Here is a 21,155-nt window from a genome sequence, read left to right as displayed (position 1 = left end):
CCTCTAGGCCATCACACCACTCAACGGCAGCATTTGTATGCAAGAATAAAACGATGGATCCGATTGCTCTGTTCTAACAGCAGATGGTGAATGGACAGGTGGGAGGGTGGGCAGGATTATTTCTGATGTGGAAGAAGAAAATGAAGGTGGAGGTTACCTTCTCTGCAAGCTGGGGAAGACTGAGGACAATTTCATACCTTCCTGCCCTCCTAAAAGGATACCGCATGATGTTCAAGGTGGAAGAAACAGGAAGTATAAATCTGCTCCAACTCTCAAGTGTTTTATAAGGTTTATAGCAGTGGTCCCCAACCCTTTTTGTACCACGGCCCGGTACTGGCATCACAAAATGATCCACAGACCAGTACCGGCATCAGCACGCATGCCCAAGGCAAGGTGAGCTGAGCGACCGGCCAGCCAGCCGTCCCCCGCTTCTCCCCGCCACCTTCAACTCCTCCTTTGTACCTTTGTCGATGGGATTTTCGGGCTCTTTTTTAATCTCCTCCTGAGTAACGCGAGACTCCACCACCATCGGGACAGCTCTTCGTTTGAAGCCGCCCCCCCCCTTCGACAAAACTAAGGCGCGAGGATACCTTCAGCACCCAAACGCCACTTTCCAACCGACGACCGACAAGCTCACCCGGAAGCACTTTCTCAAGCACCATCGAAACAAGATGGCGGTGCCCACTTCTTTGCGGCCTGGTAAAAAATGATCCACGGACCAGTACCGGTCCGGGGCCCGGTGGTTGGGGACCACTGGTTTATAGGATGGAGAAGGGAGCCAATCATTAATTGAAGGAGGGAAAGAAAATGCATACAGGGAAGGAAGAGACTCCTTCATACCAAATGGTTCTTGGAGGAGAGGCTTTCTCATTCATATCCACAAAGCCTTAATTTATCAGGATGATGCCTGCCTGGCAGAGGTGGTATCCAGCAGGTTCTGACCAGGTCTGGAGAACCAGTAGTGGAAATTTTGAGTAGTTCAGAGAACCGGCTAATACCACCTCTTACTGGCCCCACCCTCATCTATTCTCTGCCTCCCGAGTCCCAGCTGATTGGCTGGGTCTTCTTTTGTTGCCCTGCACAGGAGAATGGAGCTGGAAAGCAGGTTAGTGGGGTGGGGAGGGAAAGGGGATTTTGCAGTAACCTTCCACCAGGAGTGGGGAGGGAATGGAGATTTTACAGTATCCTTCCCCTCCCACGCCCACCAAGTCACATCACGTCCACCAAGCCACACCCACAGAACCGGTAGTAAAAAAAAATTGAATCCCACCATTGCTGCCTGGCAAATCCCTAAGGATGCTACATAGCATCCCAGAACCTCTATATCCTTTTTCTGGGCAGGGATACCCCATTCCCACTGTAAATGGGCCTGGATTTTTATGGTTTTTTTGTAGGGCTACCTAAAGAAAATCTTCTATTTGGGTCCAAAGACTTCTCTGAGTTAGGTTCATCTTCTGTTGAACAAAAGGACATGGATATGTAGTATTCTTGACAGCAGCATGGAAGTGGTTGGTACTGATTTCTCCTGGGAGGGTTTTTTAAAAAAAATTTTTACTGGATTAAATGCAAAGCACTACAAGAGTTGTCCATCACAATTAGCACCGGAGTTAGATGGCATAGGGTGCATACAAAGTTAGCAAGTCACAGTTGTCCCCTTCCTTGGTGAAATGAATTAAATAGAATTATATCAATTTCCAAATTTGCATGTGTATATGTACATTTCACTATGCAAAGCTGTATCCTTTTTAATATTCTGGTCATTGATATGTAAACAGCCACCCTTAAGCTAAACCATGAAGAACCAATGTAAAGGAGATGGGGGGAAAAAAAGCAGACCTATGCAGGATTGAGTCCAATGTTCAATTCTTCTTCCAGTGTTCTTCTTGTTCTACAGAAATGAAGGAAAATGAAGGGGCCCAGGAAAATGAAGGGCTTGTTCTGAACTCTAGCCAATCAGTTTGAACTTTCTGAATCAATTACATGTGTGTGTGTCACAACTTCAAGCTTGCTTATATTCGGTGCTTGTGGTGCAGTTTGCAGTGCCTTGGGTCACTTTAGAGGAATAGAGTTGACGGCATGGTTGAAATGATCTGAATTAAAACATATGGTGGGAAGGATAAATGCAGATGCCATTACGGTTGGCATCTGCTACCAGCCATGGAAAAAGACGTAGATCATGTTTTCCAAAAGCAAATTATAGATACTTTAAAGAAGTATGATGGTCAAAACAGTAATAAGAAGAAGTAATAAGAAGATCAAAACAGTAATAAGAAGAAGTAATAAGAAGATCAAAACAGTAATAAGAAGAAGTAATAAGAAGATCAAAACAGTATCATGCCAGAGTTCAAGATATGGAATAAGTTCCAGGGAAGCACTTTCCAGTTGAAAGCTTGGAAAATTGTCCCAACAGAAGATCAGTACAAGAAATGATGGGTTCCTTTCCATTATGTCTTCGGAGACTTAGATAACGACCAGATTGAGATGCTTTAACTGGATCTCTGCACAAGGCAGGGGAAATGGACTGTGCCAGCTGCTCCCCACCCTGGGATTCTACTATTCTTATGACAATGGGGATTTTATTACTCCTAACTTCTGCTGGGAGACAAACTCTCCCGAGTGTTGTGCTTCCAGGATGTTATTAATCCATGTAGCTGACATTTTATTTCCTTCATAAACTGGAAGAACCTCAAAAGGATCAGCATCTGACCTTAATTCAGGAACACCTTAACATTTAGTAGTTGCTAATTATTGATTACTTTTCCCCCCCTCTTTGCCTTGCATAATATTGCTTTTATTCTGAGAGGGAACTGGAAAATATCTGTGCAGGAATGTATGTACATATCTATGCGCACATACAGGGGTGGGCTGTTGAGGGTTCGGAGGGGGTTCGGGAGAGCCCCTAGCTAAGATTCTGTGTAGTTTGGAAAAGCCTCAAATCCCACTCCTGGCTGGCCCCGCCCACCCCACGCTGCCCCTCCCAAGATTCCCCAGGAGGCCTGTTTTGGATGCAGGTTAAGTGCAGAGTGCATGCAGAGGTGAAAAATGGGCCTCCCAGAAGTTCAGGAATGCCAGAAATGAGCCTATTTCCGGCTTCCAGAGAGCCTCCAGAGTCTGGGGAGGGCAAAAACGCCCCCCCCGGCCGTGGTGCAGGAGGCCAACTAAGCCACACCCACCATGGCCACGCCCACACAGCAACTGGGCAGAGAACCCTTTGCTGAAACTTTTGAAGCCCACTGCTGCACACATGCATGCATGTAGAAAAAAAAATCTGAACTTGAAGTGAGCCCCTGCGAGGTTCAGAAGGCAGCCAGAACTTTGAAGCAACATTGGAACACTTCTGGTAAGATCAAACAGCTGTTTCGAACTGAAAACAGGGTCAGGACGCAAGAAAGCTAGATCAAGGCTGTTGATCCCAAAGCTCATTGCTGCTTGATTAAAGCAGAGAGTTTCAAGTTAGAAATGCTTTGCACACCAAAAACGAAGCAATGTTTACTAAGAGCCCTTCTTATCATAATCATAAGAAAAACTATAGTAGGTTGCACAAATGCTCCAGTGGTGGGATTCAAACTTTTTTTACTACTTGTTCTGTGGGCATGGTTTGGTGGGCATGGCTTGGTGGGTGTGGCAGGGGAAGGATACTATAAAATACCCATTCCCTCCCCACTCCTGGGGAAAGGATACTGTAAAATCTCCATTCCCTCCCCACCCCACTGACCTGCTTTCCAGCTCCGTTCTCCTGTGCAGGGCAACCAAAGAAGACCCAGCCAATCAGCTGGGACTTAGGAGGCAGAGAATAGAGGGGGGCGTGGTCAGTCGGAGGTGGTATTTGCCGGTTCTCTGAACTACTAAAAATTTCTGCTACCGGTTCTCCAGAATTGGTCAGAACCTGCTGAATATCACCTCTGAAATGCTCTCTACCTAATATATCGTGCTCGATATTCTGCAAAACATTTAATGTAGTACCTTTTGACTTTCCAATTTTTAGTCATTCAAGGATGATATCTCTGCTAAATCAATCCACAGGCTTAAACAAAGAAAAGTATTAATCAGTGGCTCTTCCTCAGAATTAGTGAAATATCAAGTGTGTATCACAAGTTCACACCTAAACTTGGTACATATTAACATTTTCATGTATGACAAAGATGAAAAGGAATGATAAAAAAAAGATCTTAGAATAACTGAATGTAGATCAGCAGTATGATGTGGTTGAAAAAAAGACAAAGTAATTTTAGGCCGTATGCAAGAATAGCTTCAAAATTGTGGAAGATAATCATTCCATTATATTTCTGTTGGGCAGATGATGTCACCTTAAATGCTGTGTCAGTTCAGGGCACTATATTTTAAGTCAAACACCAAGAAACTAAGAATGGAAAGAAGGGCAATGAGGATGACCAGAGAACAGTAAATCAAGTATACAAGGGTAGAGTAAGGGAACTGAATATCTTCAGCTTTGAGAAGGAATGATTGAAAAGGGATATAACAGCACTTTTAAAATACTTGGTGTGTCATCCAGAAGAATATCAAAGCCTGATACCTTTTATCACAGAGTTCAAGGCAAGACATAATGGTCTTATGTTACCTAAAAGCAGAATCTTGTTGATGTTAGGAAAAACTTATTTAATGGTGCAAATAGTCCAATAGCAGAACTAATCTCCAAAAGAGATGGTGAGATGACTTCTTCAAATAGCTGATAGGCAGACTATACATCATCTGCTGGGAATGCTTTGTTTTGGATTCCTGTACCAAGCAGGAAGTTGGAATTGATGGCTTTGAGTAGTCTTCCAACTCTAAGATTTCATGAGAAAGTTTAAGACAAAGGAAAAGTCAAATCTTCCCTTTCAAAAACTTAGCACACTGTAGGATTGTACTCCAGTTCTAGTTTAGATTATGATTTTTATACTGCAATCATTTATATCTAATAGAAGTTGCACTGAGATACAAAATTATGACTCGTGTGGTAAAGTGTAATATTAATTGCATTTAAAATTAATTCTTAATATTAAAAACAAGATTTTTACTTTGATGAATAAGTTCACACCTATACTCAAGTTAGAAAGATTATATAGACTAATTTTGTTAAGAAGGAGACTTTTTATGGTTGCGTTGTTAAATTTCTTGAAGTTGGAAACTCCAAGATACAACGCAAATGAGTTCCTACTACTGTATATTAAAATCATTTTAATGATCGAAGGAACCTCAAGGGCAGCAGTATTCACCCGGGCTGTCAAAAAAATAATAATCCAAGATGGCCGTTGTAGTAATACAATTAAAGCCCCACACTTTTTGGATAGTATGAAGCCACAAAAGTGTGGGGTTTCAATGGCACAGTCTCCATTAGCCAAGGTTGATCTTCATTGCAATTCTTTTCCAACCTATCTTAGATAAACCTTATTGTGTTGATTTAGCCATCAGACGATGCGTCTCAGCAGAAGATTCTGGAGCATTTTATAGGAGAAAATGGCCATTTGATTTACCAAATTACTTCAAATCTCTTGAATATTACAGGAGAAGATGGAAGCAAAATATCTCTTTATGGGAATCATGTCTGCCAAATGCTTCCTTGAAGACTATTTCCTAACTTTCCGAGGAATCTTAGAATTGTTTCTTGCATATCTTAAAATTGCTGCACGGAACATACTTTTCCACCTCCAAAAAACATTGCACATGCCATGAAATTAATATTTAAATCTCCCTAGAAACACTCTCAAATTGACCTAAATGCTCTTTTTCTTTTAAAAAAAATGCTGAATGCTAGGATGACTGGAGAATTCTAAACAACAACAACAACAAAAAGAAATTTGATCATATTTGCTTTGGTGATATCTATCTATCTATCTATCTATCTATCTATCTATCTATCTATCTATCTATCTATCTATCTATCTATCTATCTATCTGGAGCTATTGTCTTAGCACCAAAGGGAGATGAGCTGAAATAAATCCAACAGCTTGTCCATCACTTAGGTTTCCAAATGAGAAAGAAATGAAAATAGTTGTTGATTTTTTTTAAATCTATGGCTAAGAAAAGAATGCAGGGAGGAAACCCGGAAAGGGTGCAACCTGCCCTTGGATATCTTCTCCAGCAGGAGACAATAAAAAGGCCAGAGCAAAAGTTCAGGCATTTCAGATTCCCAGAAGCCTTGAGTTTTCCCTTCCTCAAATGCTGTTTCCTTCAAGGGCTCCATAACAGAATTGTGGGAACTGCCAAAATTGCAGAGAAAGTCTGTTTCTGCCATGCTGAGCATGCTGCTTTACTGAAGCCAAGAAAAAGGAGGAAAAAAAAAAAGGCGGCGGGGGGAAAAAGCCAGTAACACTGACTAGATGAAAACTCTGGGTCTGCAAGTGTTCACCTCACTTCGCTTCCAAGAAAATCGTCTGGAAACTATTTGCCATTGTGCATCTGTCCAAACTGTGCTATTATTTCAGCTTCCTTGCTTTTCTTTGCTATCAAGAGCCTTCTTAATGTTTATCACCAGCCTGCCATTAAACTAAATAATTTTTTTACAATTGATTCTCAGATTGAAGAAAGAACATTTCCCTTTGTCCTTCCTTTGTCTGTTAATTGTTACAGACACAAGGCAGAACTTTTTCACTCACAGCCCTGAACTATTTAGTACTCCCGTAGACTTGTCCTAGTAAAACTTAGGGGGAAAAGTGTTCTCTAGGGATGGGTCTCAAATTCAGATTAAGTGGTTTTATCATTAGATACAACAAGGTTACCAAGAATGGGCTAGAAACAGCAGGCCCAAAGTAGCCAAAGTACTACCAAGTAAGTGTGTTGGAATAACAGAGTTGGAAGGAACCTTGAAAGTCTTCTAGTCCAGTGGTCGCCAACCAGTGGGCCGGGGACCACTGGTGGTCTGTGAGAATATTTTGGTGGTCCACAGAGAAATGTCACCCCCCAAAGCACCCACAAAGCAATTAATCCAGGCTGCGCGGTAACACAAGACTGCACCGCCTACATGGCCTGCGGGAACACAAGGCTTGTTTCGCTTGCATTATGAACCACATGAGGTAGTGAGGGGATGGGGGAAAGGGCAGAGGGGGGGAAACTTGCCTCACTTGCCTCACGTGCCTGGCCTGGCCACCTGGCTGCTTCTTTCCACTTCTTCTTCTGCTTTTGGCTGCACTCAAGGAAAGCAGCAAAAGTCTTTCTTTCTCTCCCCCAACTCCGCCAGAAATGAGTCTTGGGGACCCTCCAAGGTATCCTGCTCCAAGAGGCTGCGCCGGCGCAAAAAGTCTCACAAAGACTCATTTCTAGTGGAGTTTTGGGGAGAGAAAGAAAGACTTCTGCTGCTTCTGCTGCTTTCCTTGCATGAAGCCAAAAGTCTCTCTCTCTCTCTGTCTCTCTCTCTCTCTCTCTCAGCTGGAGACGATATCCTGAGATCCCAAATAAAGAATGATCGATCGGTAGGAAAACAGGGTGGGGAATTTTCCTGCAGACTTTTGGGGGGATTTTCCCAGGGTCTCTGGTCCACGGGATTTAAAATGATGAGTTTGGTGGTCCCTGAGGTCCAAAAGGTTGACAGTCCCTGGTCTAAGTCCAACTCCCTGCTCAAGCAGAAGACCTATATCATTTCAGACAAATGGATGCCCAGTCTTGTCTTAAAAGCCTCTAGTGATGAAGCACCCACAACTTCTGAAGGCAAGCTGTTCCACTGATTAATTTTTCTCCCCAACAGGAAATTTCTCCTTAGTTCTAGGCTTGTTTTTATCTATTGTTTCTTGCCTTGCCTTCTGGTGCTTTGGAAAACAGGTTAACTCTCTTCTTTGTGGCAGCCCTTCAAATATTGGAACACTGCTATCATACCGCCCATGGTCCTTCTTTCCACTAGACTAGCCAGGCACAATTCCTGCAACTGTTCTTCATATGTTTTAGTCTCCAGTCCCCTCATCATCCTGGTTGTTCTTCTCTGACCTTTTTCTAGAGTATCAACATCTTTTTTATAATGTGGTGAACAAAACTGGATGCAGTATTCCAGGTGTGGTCTTACTGGAGCCTTATAAAGCAATAATAACTCTTCACGTGATCTTGATTCTATCCCTCTGTTAATGCAGCCTAGAATTACATTGGCTTTTTTGGTGGCTGCAGCACACTGCTGCCTCATATTTAAGTAATTGTGCACTAGGAGTCCAAGATCCGTCTCACGGTTCCTCCTATTAAGCCAAGTTTCACCTCATCTGTACCTCTATACTTGTTTCCTCTTGTCTGTGTGTAAAACCTTGCTTTTCTCTACATTAAATGGACACATGAACAGGATATTGGCAAATGTAGCTCACATCATTTCTACTTGTCCCAAACCTCCTGGTGTGAAATGGATTTTCTCTGTACCTCTAAATGTGCACAGAATTGCCTTATGCATGCGTGTGCAATTTTCTCCTGTGCTGATTCTGAATTCTCTATGAACAGTTGACTGCTTTTCCTTATATTTATGCTTTGCTGAAATGCTGAGATTGTATAATCTGGTGTTGGTTTCTCTGTTTAGATCTAGGAATATTTTCTTCCTTTGTAAACATAGGAGAGAAAAATGCGGATAAAATCGCTTTGAGATTTTTGTGCTGAGGCGGCGCACTTTGTAACCAATACATTCTGCAATTTCAGCGTAAAAACAAACTTAGCCACTGGCAGAAACCACATCATAATACAGCCGCTTGAGAACAGAGTAGGCTCTTAGGATTCCCTAACCCTCATCCCACACCCTGTAAAGCAGTTTCTTTCGACCTTGACAACTTTAAGATGTATGGACTCCCAGTATTGGCTGGCTGGGGAATACTGGAAGTCCACACAAAGTTGTCAAGGTTAAAAAACATTGCTTTAAACATTAAGAAGTAATAATCAGAAGACAAAGAAACTTACTGGAGGCCCACGAGGACCAATGATGGACATGCCAGCCTCTCCTGGAGCTCCCTGCAGGGGATAAAGAGAGAGAAAATGTATATGTAGAAAAGAAGACCAAAACCATTTTTTTTTTAAAAAAAAAAAGCAGGTTAGAGATTAATATTAAAAAAGAGGCAGAAAAAACAAGGAGACAATGATGAAGTAAGCAATAACGCCAAAAAGTGAGTATTTCGAGTGAAAAATTCAAAGGAACGAGAGGAGAGGGCTGAAAGGAACTTGTGGCCAAAGAAATAATAAGAGGAAACGAAACATTTATATAAAGGGGGATTAAAAAGAACAATACACACACATATTCTTCATTGTGATTAAAAGCAGGTTTTAACTGGAGGTCCCCGGGCCTTTTCTAATCAAGACAGGGAGCCATTTTGGATTCATCCTGAAATTGGATCAAAACACTACTCTGAATTCCTCAGGAATGAAAAGTAATCTCACCTCATGGCCATAAAAACTATTATTGGATGCCAAATTTATCTCAGGTCCAATGATCATTCTTCCCCATTGCAAAGTGGCCTTGTTTAATCTGGGGTTCAAGAGTAATTAAGAAGCAAGCTACCTTTATAAAGGGCTGTGGAATTTGTTTTGTCAAGCAGTATATGTCTACGGGTGCATGGACTCAAAACATTTTTGTGGATCTGAGAACACAGTGCTTTACCCTATCTGATTTTGACTGCATCAATCATCTTTTAGCAACGCTATAGACTTTTGATTCCATTGACGGAATGACGCCTTTAAAAATTGTTATTTCTATAAGGCATGAACTGCAGCAGCATTGTATTAGAAGGGGAAGAATCAAAATACCCATAACACCTTTAAAGTTCACTTCCAGTATTGGCTTTTCATGCTGTGAACCTCCTGCAAGCTTTCTAAATTTCTTTCAGATGAAGGTCTCTTGATCATGATCTTTACATCTGCTCTTCTACTTAGTGTCTACCTAGGATTCCTAATCCTTACATATTTCTCTGGTGACAAGGGCTTACTTGAACTCTTTTAATGCAGAATCAAAGGGCCACAACTGTTCACCATTGATTGTGAAATCAAAGTTACAGGGGACAAAAGCATATGCATTTGCAGTGAGGGTAGGGCAGGAGTAGACGGACTTCCCAACAAATGTCTCCCTGTGCTAGCAGCTCAAATACATTGTGCAACTACTCTCTCCATTAACAGAACTGATTATTGTAGGGGGAAAAATGATGGGAGCAAGGAAAACGCAAGAGGATTAACACACAACTTTTCATAATGTGAACCTCCCACCCCATGATATCCCCATTCCGCTAATTTAAATTCACAAGTGAGGCTGTGCCTTTTCACAGGAAATGCTTCACATGGAAGCACTCTCTAGCAGAGATCTCCAACCTTGGCAACTTTATGACTTGTGGACTTCAACTGCCAGCTAGTTCCCCAGCTATGCTGGCTGGGGAATTCTGGGAGTTGAAGTCCGCAAGTTGTTAAGTTGCCAAGGTTGGGGATCCCTTGCACAAGGGTCAAACTTGCGGCGGCGTGTTGCCGTCATGTGATGTATTGCGATTTTTTTTCCTTCATGGAAAAAACTGGGGTTGGCATGGCCTGCATGTGATGCCTCTGACCCATAGGCTGCCATTTTGACATCCTTGCATAGGCTGCCCAGATTTTTACAAACTCAGATATTTGGAAAGGAACAAAATAATATGGTTCTAGTTTGGGAAAGAAAAGTTGGACAGAACTTGTGTTTTTCTAATGGACATTTTTCTAAATGGACATTTGTGACCATTCTGGGGAAAAAAAGCTTCATTTCAAGATATTTTTATTTCAGATGGTGGACTTTATAGGCTGCATTTTGTTCAAATACTAGGGGAGTGCCCCAAACCAAAAGGAGACAGGTTTATGTTAGCTAACTGGTGAAATGGAAGAGATCAAGCACCCCTTATTTTAACAGATTATGTAAAAAGGCCAAACTATGTCAAGTCTAATAGGGGAATACATTTCATATTGTGCTTTGTATCAGGGGTCTCCAACTTTGGCAACTTTAAGACTTGTGGACTTCAACTCCCAGAATTCTCCAACCAGCAAAGCCACAAGTCTTAAAGTTGCCAAGTTTGGAGACCTCTGATCTAAACAATGGGATCGAGTTACAGTTTAGACACACCGAGTTAGAGTCTAAAAGAATTAATTCTGGGAGTTGAAGTCCACAAGTCTTAAAGTTGCCAAGGTTGGAGACCCCTGCTTTGTATGATCTGAAAAGCCATCAAGTCCCCTATGTCTAACTACTGCTTTGTCCTTACTCCTCGTGGAAGGAAAGACACTTTGGGTATTCAATGCAAAATGTTTTGGCTCTGAAAGGGAAGGCACAAATACACAGTTTATTCTTGATGGTTGTGACAGAAATGCAGCTGTGGATCAAAAAGAATATTTAAGGGCTCCTCTCATTCGCTTTCCTCAGTTAGCTGATGAGGCTTTCCTCACAGACAAAATATCAAGTTTGCATCTGGAATTCTGTGAATCTTACTCAAACAATGATGCTGAGGTGAGGCAGTCTAGGATGCAGCTGGTAGAGTTAATTACATTTCCATGTGTCGTTTTTTTCCTAGACTCTCCAAGCACAGCTGCTAGCCATGAAACTGAAAGCAGTTCCAGAAAGTATCCATAAGACCAGCTGCAAAATGGTGAGTTTACCTGACTATCAGTGCAAAGAAGCTTTGGCAATGTTCGTATAAATTATAGTAAACAAATCAAAATTTTTGAAGCTTTAGATCATCTCTGAGCTTTTTCAGCATTATATATATATATGTTTTTAAAAATGTGTCAAACTGTCTATTTTTTTAACTGCATGTATTAATTTGTGTAAAATAATTTGGCCTTTGTGGTTAATAATGGCCTTTGATAAAAGGACAAAAAGTCTTTTAGGGGCAAACCCATACTGTTTACATAGCAATAATATGGAAATTGCAACTTCATTCTGGAATGTCTTTCTAACGCGGAGGTCCTCAAACTTGGCAACTTTAAGACTTGTGGACTTCAACTCCCAGAATTCTCCAGCCAGAGAATTCTGGGAGTTGAAGTCCACAAGTCTTACAGTTGCCAAGTTTGGGGACCTCTGTTCCAACTAGCCTACAGCCCAAGGATGTTTACAGGGTATAATAATTAAAAAAAAAATCAAGATTGTGACCATGATGGTGTGATTGAAGCTCCACCTTTTTTTTACTGATGGTCTCTCATTCATGGAGTAAACTGGCCTGATCATGCTTAGCTTATCAAGATTAGGGACAGATAACTGCTTTCCTTTGTTTTGGCCCTGACTGAACAGCAATAATTTCTTGCTTGCTTGTTTGTTTATGGTATTTGGGCTAGATTAGAATGGAAACCAGGCAAATCTCTGGTTGCCCATGGCCAGGCCTACTTCTCAGGAATAACAGAATAACAGAGTTGGAAGGTACTTTGGAGGTCATCTAGTCCAACCCCCTGCTCAAGCAGGGACAATCTCTTTCAGCTCCTGGTAGAATTGAATTGCATCCGTGCTGCAATTTAATTGGTAATGACAATCTGTCTAGTGTTGATGGTCCACAGCTATTGACAAACCCCATCTGAAGTGGTTAACTGGAAAAAGCTGACTCACCTTCTCTCCAGGTTGGCCCTTGACTCCCTGGGCCACCATTATATCAGTCGCAGCCACATGCAACAGGGTGAAGGGGGAGAGAAAGAGAGACACAAAACACAGGAGTCAGTGTTAAGGCACACTAAGCACAAATACACACTCATGCCAAAAGGAAAAATGGAAAAGAAAAGACAAACACTGACACATGCATGGTTTAATGTTCACATACAAGCATGGTGAAGTGACCCCGCTTTTGACTTTCTTGTATTTAAATCACTTTCAAAAAAAATTTGTTGAACATCCGCTTTCACAGTTTTTATTAACCAGTAATATAGGGGAAAAGAAATCTGGTTTCTGAAATGTATTTTTTTATATTAGAAATGAGAAGTAACATGATTGGAATTATATGTGTGTGCATCTGTTCTCTAAATGTTAACATGTTGTCTGTTCACAACAGTGTGAGGTCACAACTGGCAGTTCTTTAGCTGGTATTGGTATTGGTATAGGAGCCTCGGTGGTGCAGTGGTTACAGTGCAGCACTGCAAGCTACTTCTGTAGCCAGCCGCCTATAATTTGGCAGTTCAAATCCCACCAGGCTTAAGGTTGACTCAGCCTTCCATCTTTCCGAGGTGGGTAAAATGAGGACCCAGATTGTTGGAGGCAATATGCTGACTCTGTAAACCACCTACAGAAGGGTGTAAAGCTATAAAGCAGTATATAAGTCTAAGTGCTATTGCTATTGGCCTTCATACACATCAAGTTAATTCCCAGGAACAAGAAGCTAGCATGTCATGATATATCAGTATTGTATATGTGTGTATCTAAGCAGCATGAGTTTTTGCAATTGACATAGAAATGTTATTAATATTATTCTGTAAAAAAAATTGAAATTGCATATGTGTCAGCATTCCAGAAAACCTCAACGCCAACAAATAACTCCAAGACAGACATCTCCTCAAAAGTTCCTTTTATTAGAGTAGAAAACTGGCACATCTAGGAAATCCCAAATCTGAAAGTTTCAGGTTTCCCTTCAATAAGTAAAATATTACAAATCCACCCCCTGCACCCCTCATTGCCTCACATGCTCCAATCATCATCTGTCCCAACTTAAGATGTCCCCTCAACCACTCCTCAGCCAGGTGCAGAAATAACATGACCTTGACTTAGAAGAAGAATGCTATTATGTCTAACCACATGCGCTCTAAGAAATCCCCCCTCCCATTTTTCCCAGACTCAAGAATGGGGCAGATTGGAAGCATCTGGTGTTAACGTGGCTTCCAAAGCTGACAATGTGATTGTACAACAAAAGAGAAATTGTGGAAGAAAAGCATGTTTAATGCTTAGGAATGCTTCTAAGGGATCATCTGTACACATAATTGTTGGACTGTAGATTAAAGTGACAGAATCCAATGACTGTTTTATATGTCATGGTGTGCTATGTGTCCACACAATATTATGAAGATGAAAGGATATAATACAACTGTTAGGAATAAACTAGGATGGCAAAACATATGGAGATGTTAGCAAGAGATTTAGAGAGTTAGTTAGGTTTGTCTAAATCTCATTTTATAAGCCACTAACGTAAAAACTGGTAGAAATCTAACAAGTATCTCTGGCAGTGGTGGGATTCACATTTTTTTTACTACTGGTTCTGTGGGTGTGGCTTGGTGGGTGTGGCAGGGGAAGGATATTGTAAAATCTCCAGTCAGAGGTGGTATTTGCTGGTTCTCTGAACTACTCAAAAATTCCGCTACTGGTTCTCTAGAACTGGTTAGAACCTGCTGAATACCACCTCTGTCTCTGGCCCGTCAACAAGTTGCTATTTTTAAGATGGTATTGCTTAATTAGGATGTTTCCAATTCTTATTGGCCAAGACATTCTTTTGAGGAATGAAAAGTAACATCATTATTAAATTCCCCCTTAAGATGGGGCATTTTAGTGTCTAAAACAGGACAACACTGGATGAAAGTACTATAATTATAGAACTACCAAGGAAAATGGCGACTTGGCATCCACTAATGGTGTTAGTGGGACACCAGCCATTTCTGTTAGGTATTTATGTATCCATATTAACCTCAAAGTAAATTGATGGTGAACAGGGAAGGCCCCAGCAAAACTCGTGAAAAACTCAAGGCGTCCAAATTGGGCTGGAATTGAATTTCTCAAGGAGAGAACTACCAAAAGATTCCTGCACATATTGCTCTATAATCTTAGACCAAAGTCCATTTAGAAACTGCTTCCCTTCAGTCATATCTACCATGTTTTAATGTTCTCAGTAGGTTTAGAATAACTTTTCAGGAAAGTTCCTATTAGCAACAAAATATTATGTTATCTGAGGTGGTTGTATGTTTTTGGGTATCTTAATACAGATCCTACATATCTAAAAACCCTTTTTCCCTATTCTTAGAAATCACTCTCCTCAGTAGGGCCAGCTTTATATGAAACAGAATATTTAATTGCCCCAATAAAAAGGGGATGTGTGTGTGTGTGTGTGTGTGTGTGTGTGTTTCTCTCTCCCTCTCTCTAACAGAATAACAGAGTTGGAAGGGACCATGGAGGTCTTCTAGCCCAACTCAAGCAGGAAACCCTATACCATTTCAGACAAACGATTGTCCAATCTCTCCTTAAAAACTTCCAATATTTTGGACTAGTACTCTTTATGATCTGTCTAGGAATCATTGCATTTCTGAGTAACAGAAAGTTTTCAGTTGCAATAGTACATATGTTTGTCATTAAGGGGAAATAAATATGAAAACAAATTAAGTTACCATTGTGTGCACGTTTGAAGTCTTGGAGAAAGCTTATTGAATTAACTAGGGATTATTTTAGCGTAGACATAGAACCAGTAACTGAAATTTTCTCTGTCACATGTCTATGGATCAGTTTGGTAGCAGCAGATTTGGAAGCAATGATGACAGATAAATTTAAGTGACTTATGACTTACCGGCTGCCCACGGATTCCCATGGTTCCTTTGTCTCCCTAACAATTAACACAAAAAATCAGAGGATAATTGGCAATTGACCACATGTAATGATTAAAAAAATTTATTCAAACTTATTCAAATGTGAACATTTAGACAATTACATTGATTACTTTGGATTTTATGATCCATAGGCATATGCGTTTGGAAGACCACTGAACTATTTATCAACTGCCATGGTCCAACACAGTAAAGCCATTTGTATAACAATGTAAGTTTTTGCATCAGAGAACTGTATTTTTTTCAGTTTTTCTCTTTTTATTCTAATTTATTTACTATTTATTTTAATTTGGACCATTATTGCATACATTATACATTACAATGTATTGCATACATTATAACAGCATGTTTAATAATATTATTATTATCCAATAATAGTATTAAATGTCTTTTCAATCATCTCATATTATTGGCATTCACTGGCTGTAACACTGCAACATGCTTATTTACCAAACATCTGGATAAAACCCTGTCCCACATTGTCTGCATATATTCATAAGTCAGAGGGTTACAGACTTATTCTTAGACTTTCTAGTAAATCTAAATATTTAGAGATTGGACTGGAATATTGTTATGTGGATCAGATATTTATATAACAAACCACATGGGGTTTGTTTAGGAAACCCTGCCAACATTCAATCAAGCAAATTTTTGTAACCATAAGACTTTTGTAACCATAAGACTTACAAGCATACCAGGGGAAGTAAGGAAGGAAGGAAGGAAGGAAGGAAGGAAGGAAGGAAGGAAGGAAGGAAGGAAGGAAGGAAGGAAAGGATGAATGAAATGATATTAGAGACAATTTGATTTCTGCATCTCATATACATGCTGGGCTCAAATGGAATTGCACAATACCTGCATCCTTACTTAGAGAATTAAGAATAAGCAATACATTCTTATGAGAGAAGGGTGATTATAAACATAACAAGAAATACATTCATTTATGAGTAAGACATACGACCTTATAGTAAAGTGCTACATATTTCCTAGAATAACAATTCAACATTGCCTGTCGAGTGATCTACCATATCATGTTTCCATAATGTTTATCACCGGAACAGCCAAATAGTATACAAAATAAAAAGGCCTATATTTGGCTTTCTACCCTTAAGGTTTTTAGGGAATATACTTTGGGTCTGTGTTGTTTACTTGCTGGTTATATGATTCAGAAATAATATATTTTATTTAAAGATATGAATAAAACTATCCATTGAACCAAACTATCCTTATCTTATCTTTTTAAGCTGAATGGTTACTTCACGAAGCTGAAGGTACTTTTGATTCCTGGTAATAATAAAATTTGTTATGGCTACTAGATTCATAACATCTTAATGTTGAATGTTTCTACTGCCTGGAGAAAGAATTACTGTGTATTTATTGACTCTGGAGAAGACAGAGTCTAAAATACGGGAGATAATATAAACAAGCATGAGGAAATAAGCAATGCAACAAATGGTTGATATTTACATGTCACAGAGGCTGAGGTATCGGATTAACATTAAGGACAAGAGTGTTCAAATCTATTTGTAATCGCTTCCATTTAAATAAAAACTAAAAATTTATTACATATGTGCAGTTTCATTTTCTCCTTACTATGTAGGATATTCAGTTCTTCAGTTCCACATGAAAAGGAAACTGTGGAAGTTGTCTATGCTGAAACAAAACATTGACTCCTTTACTCCTCTATGGAAAGCTAGCAGAGCATTAAAGCAGACAGAAAAAAAAATCAGTCTGTATAATTTCTCTGATTTTTATGTATCTGTTTTTTGTACTGTAGCATTCTAAAGAATCAACACTGACTTTCTGCCACAGGTAGAAAATGAACAAAAAAGTACAAAGACTCAAGTCTCTAATTTCCCAACAGTCTGACTTCCAAATACCTCATGCAAGGAAGGGCACTTAGGGGCAGAACTGGGAAACTCCTCTAAGATGCTAAATTTGGATTTCCACTCAACATGCTCCCATGTCTGCAAAACTCAAAAATGGGGTATACGTGAACCTCCAGATATTGTTAAATTCTAATTCCTATCAATCTCATCCATTGTGATCAGTGATCGTTGATAGGATCAGCTGTAATAAAATACTGCATAACTGATGGGCTAGAGGCTCAGATATAAATAGCAATAGCAGACTTATATACCGCTTCATAGTGCTTTACAGCCCTTTCTATGTGGTTTACAGAGTCAGCCTATTGCCCCCAACAATCTGGGTCCTCATTTTACCGACCTGGAAGGATGGAAGGCTGAGTCAACCTTGAGCCTGGTGAGATTTGAACTGCCAAATTACAGGCAGCCGGCAGTCAGCAGAAGTAGCCTGCAGTACTGCATTCTAACCACTGTACCACTGCAGCTCTAAATCAAAGACTGATCAATCCAAGGCAGCTTCTTTCATTCTTAACACTCCCATCAGTATGATGCTTAGGTTGCTAGGATGCTAATGTCCGAATAGGGAGGCTGGCCTTTTGCCTTGTAGCAATTGTCCTGTAGTTTGGTTTGAAACCCATCTTAATATTTGATGTTTTTTTTTGTTCATGGAATTTTGTGACCTAAGGAACTGAAGAAAAAAATAAGCCAGACCACTTAATATCTAATTAGCAGGCATCTCCTTCCCACTTAGACAAAATGGATTTAATCTGTTTGCTGTCTAGTACAGTGTAACCCATTTCAGTTCATGTCTTTTCTGGTATTTTGACATTTTGTCTCGATGTACTTCAAACCACGTTCTCTCCCTTCATCTCCTTTTGAATAGGGAGGGGAGGCATGATTGAATGCAGCTACTACAAAAGGTTGACTCCAAATCTGTATATATTCGATTAGTCCTAATTAAAATACTGCCTGATCACTTATTTATTATCCATATGGATCATCCTAGTTCACCAAGATTTATTTATATTCTGGTATCATGAAGTTTATATTCCCCCATGATACGATTTGTTCCAAAGAATCTGCAAATCATTTCCATATCCGAAATAATGTTTGACCAGGCTTGCAATAATTCATGAGCTCAATCTGGAAATGCTGAAAATCTAAAATTATTTGGCTAACTCTTGTCTGACTTGCAATATTCTCAGATGTGTATTCTTTTCATGAATGTGCCCTTTCTGTTGTGGGGCTGGATTGGGGAAGCAAAACCAGAAGTGGGACAGGGCAGGAAATACCTTGAGCAACATACGTTCTTAGGAAAGTGATTTCTTTGAAAGGAAGCAAATTATTCTCAGCTAATGCAATGGCAGAACATTGTATTCTGGAAATCATTGCCTTATAGCAAGCCCAATTTCTAAAATGTAGCCCTCTTTACAACTCAGTTTTAAAAACCCTCACCCTAAATCTTGCTCTCTATTTATAACTTGTACTGTAAGTCTGTAGTATTGATTGCAGGTGTCAGAAAGGAAGAAAATACAAAAAGAAGAGGGGAGATTTACCGGAAGGCCAGGTCTTCCTGTAGGACCCTGAAAAAAACAACAACACAGACACAGAACAAAGGAGATGATGGCATGAAGAACAATGGATCTGAATAGTGAAACAATTAACTGAGTTTGATCAAGAATGCTACAATGGTACTTGTTCATTCTTCATTGGCATTTCTAGTTGAGCATTTAGAGGAAGCAAAATTTCCAGGTTGGCTCAGCCAAGCTACTCCCAGTAAAGTAGAAAATGCTAGGCTAGTTCAATGGCTAATCTAATTCTGTACAGACAGTTTGATATGTCCTAATGTTCATACTAGGGTTTAGGGAGAAGTGGCGGAACAAGTATTTTGCTATGGCCAAAAGCCCACAACATGAAATAGCCTGCAAAAATAAAACATCCAGACTTCCAGTAGTCTTCCTTCCCACAAACCAGTATGTTATAATTCATTTTTATCCTGGAAGTGACTCACATTTGCATCAAATCATCGTATACTACACTTCATTTAATATTTCCCCAGACAACCTGCAGCTACCATCTACTAAATTACAGAGGGCAATAGAAGTCTTTCTTTTATTTATTTGAAGGCTATGTGTAATACAAAGGTTTGGATGAAATGTGTTATTTCTAGAATCCAGCTGGACTAGACAATGATTTAAAACTCATGAATAAGTTTATTGACCAAGTAATCATCTGATATATAGTCCAACACCCTAGCTTTCACTAAGTCTCTCTTCAGTAGATACATCAATGTTTCCCTTCCTTCCTTTTCCATCTTTACCTCACTGCTGCTATTTTTTCTTAGTCTAATTTCCTATCAGTCTCCAACTGCCATTCATCCTAAATCTCCATCATGTGGATTATGCTGTCATTCTTTCTCCACTCATTCTTCTGTTTTGAGAGGTTCGTTCTCAGCCCCACTAGGTGAACCAGGCCAAGAAATCAACCTCACTGGAGGACTAAAACTATTTTAATGGACTCTTGTAAGTCTGATTGTGTTGTACCACTTTTTGTTTCTTATAGTCTGTGAATTAGGGAGTTTTGTGAAGGCAAAGACGACCTCCACAATCGCAAGAAGGTTAACACTTTTATTAACTAAGTAACTGGTTGTCACGGTAGCCGCTAAACTGTTCAGATCGGCTGACAGTAGCGAGCAACAGCTGGCACTGTCTGAGAGCTCCCTTTTATATTACTCACTGTCAAATGGCTCAGCCAATAGGAATGAACTTGTGTTCCCGCTCAAATCTGCCGGACATAACAGGGAGGTCCCTGTCTAATCTACTAATCTAACTAGGCTGTTCCTCTACTGTACCCGCCCTCCCTGCCCAGTCAGTCCTTATCGTGCATGTGCAACATCGCACATACCCGACATCACTGACTGAATTCTCCCCTGCCCAGTCACTCCTTAAGGCAGTGGTTCCCAACCTTTTTTTCGCCCCGCACCCCTAAAGAAATTTCACTCGAACCTCGCACCCCCTGAAATTTATATTTTGCTCAGTTAAGTTAATCCATTTCAAAAGAAAATAAAAATGCCAACATATAGCCAATATCCTATTATTTACCTGGACTTTTCTCGCACCCCCTGGAACATTGTCTCGCACCCCAGGTTGGGAACCCCTGTCTTAAGGTATTTCTTTTTTTCCCCAGCGATCAGCTGTTCCAATGATCAGCTGAGCCAGGATTCCCCTCGCTGTCTTACTGCTTTGCCCAGGAGGCTTCCCTGAGGCCCAGGAGGCAAAAAGGAGCACGTGAGGGAGTGTTGTACACGCCCCCCCCCCCATGCTCCATTTTTTTGCCTTCCTGGGAGCAAAAACAACCCTCCAGAAGGCTTCCCCGAGGCCCAGGAGGTGCAAAAACTGAGCGCGGGGGTGCTGCAAAAAAAAAAAAGAAGCCACGCTCACCCAGTCACATGGCCATGCCTACCTAGCCACACCCACAGAACTGGTTGTTAAAAATTTGAATCCCACCCCTGATCATAGGGCTAGAAGGGACTTTGGAGGGGGGACCCCTTGCTCAAGGGAGAAGACCTGTAGAAAAATCCTAATAAAAATAATAACAGTAATATTTCTCTCTTCCCAAGACCCTAGCAAACCAATTCTGAAAACTTGAAAACTCAAGAGAAAAGCACCCCCAATTCAGAATTCAGCAAGAAGAACATTAAATACAAGGCCAGGCAGGAGCAGCCGATCGACTCTCTTTCTCTGCTACTGACTGGATCAATTCTTCCAACTCCCCACAACTCTAGTTCTCACTAAATCCTGTAGGTTGAGGATTTACTCTGAGTATTCTAAGCCTGCAACCCAAAC

The 21,155-nt window shown here is 40.5% G+C and overlaps 1 protein-coding gene across 1 annotated transcript in view; it reads right to left on the bottom strand.

The window, feature by feature from the left end:
* The window catches only part of COL13A1 (collagen type XIII alpha 1 chain), a 126,192-nt gene extending 107,294 nt beyond the window's left edge, over positions 1-18,898 (bottom strand). Inside the window, exons 1-4 of the mRNA XM_087964084.1 lie at positions 18,867-18,898; positions 15,412-15,447; positions 12,489-12,515; positions 8,858-8,908 (exon numbers count right to left, since the gene is read on the bottom strand). Coding sequence (XP_087820210.1) covers positions 8,858-8,908; positions 12,489-12,515; positions 15,412-15,432 — 99 coding nt within the window. The 5' untranslated portion in view covers positions 15,433-15,447; positions 18,867-18,898. The remainder of the gene's footprint in view (positions 1-8,857; positions 8,909-12,488; positions 12,516-15,411; positions 15,448-18,866) is intronic.
* Positions 18,899-21,155: the final 2,257 nt, after the last annotated feature.

This window comes from Notechis scutatus, chromosome 4 (genome assembly GCF_049901735.1).
Source record: "Notechis scutatus isolate UNSWTSFEM ecotype Mainland chromosome 4, rNotScu1.2, whole genome shotgun sequence".
NCBI classification, from domain to species: domain Eukaryota; kingdom Metazoa; phylum Chordata; class Lepidosauria; order Squamata; family Elapidae; genus Notechis; species Notechis scutatus.
This window is presented reverse-complemented; position numbering and strand designations above follow the sequence as displayed.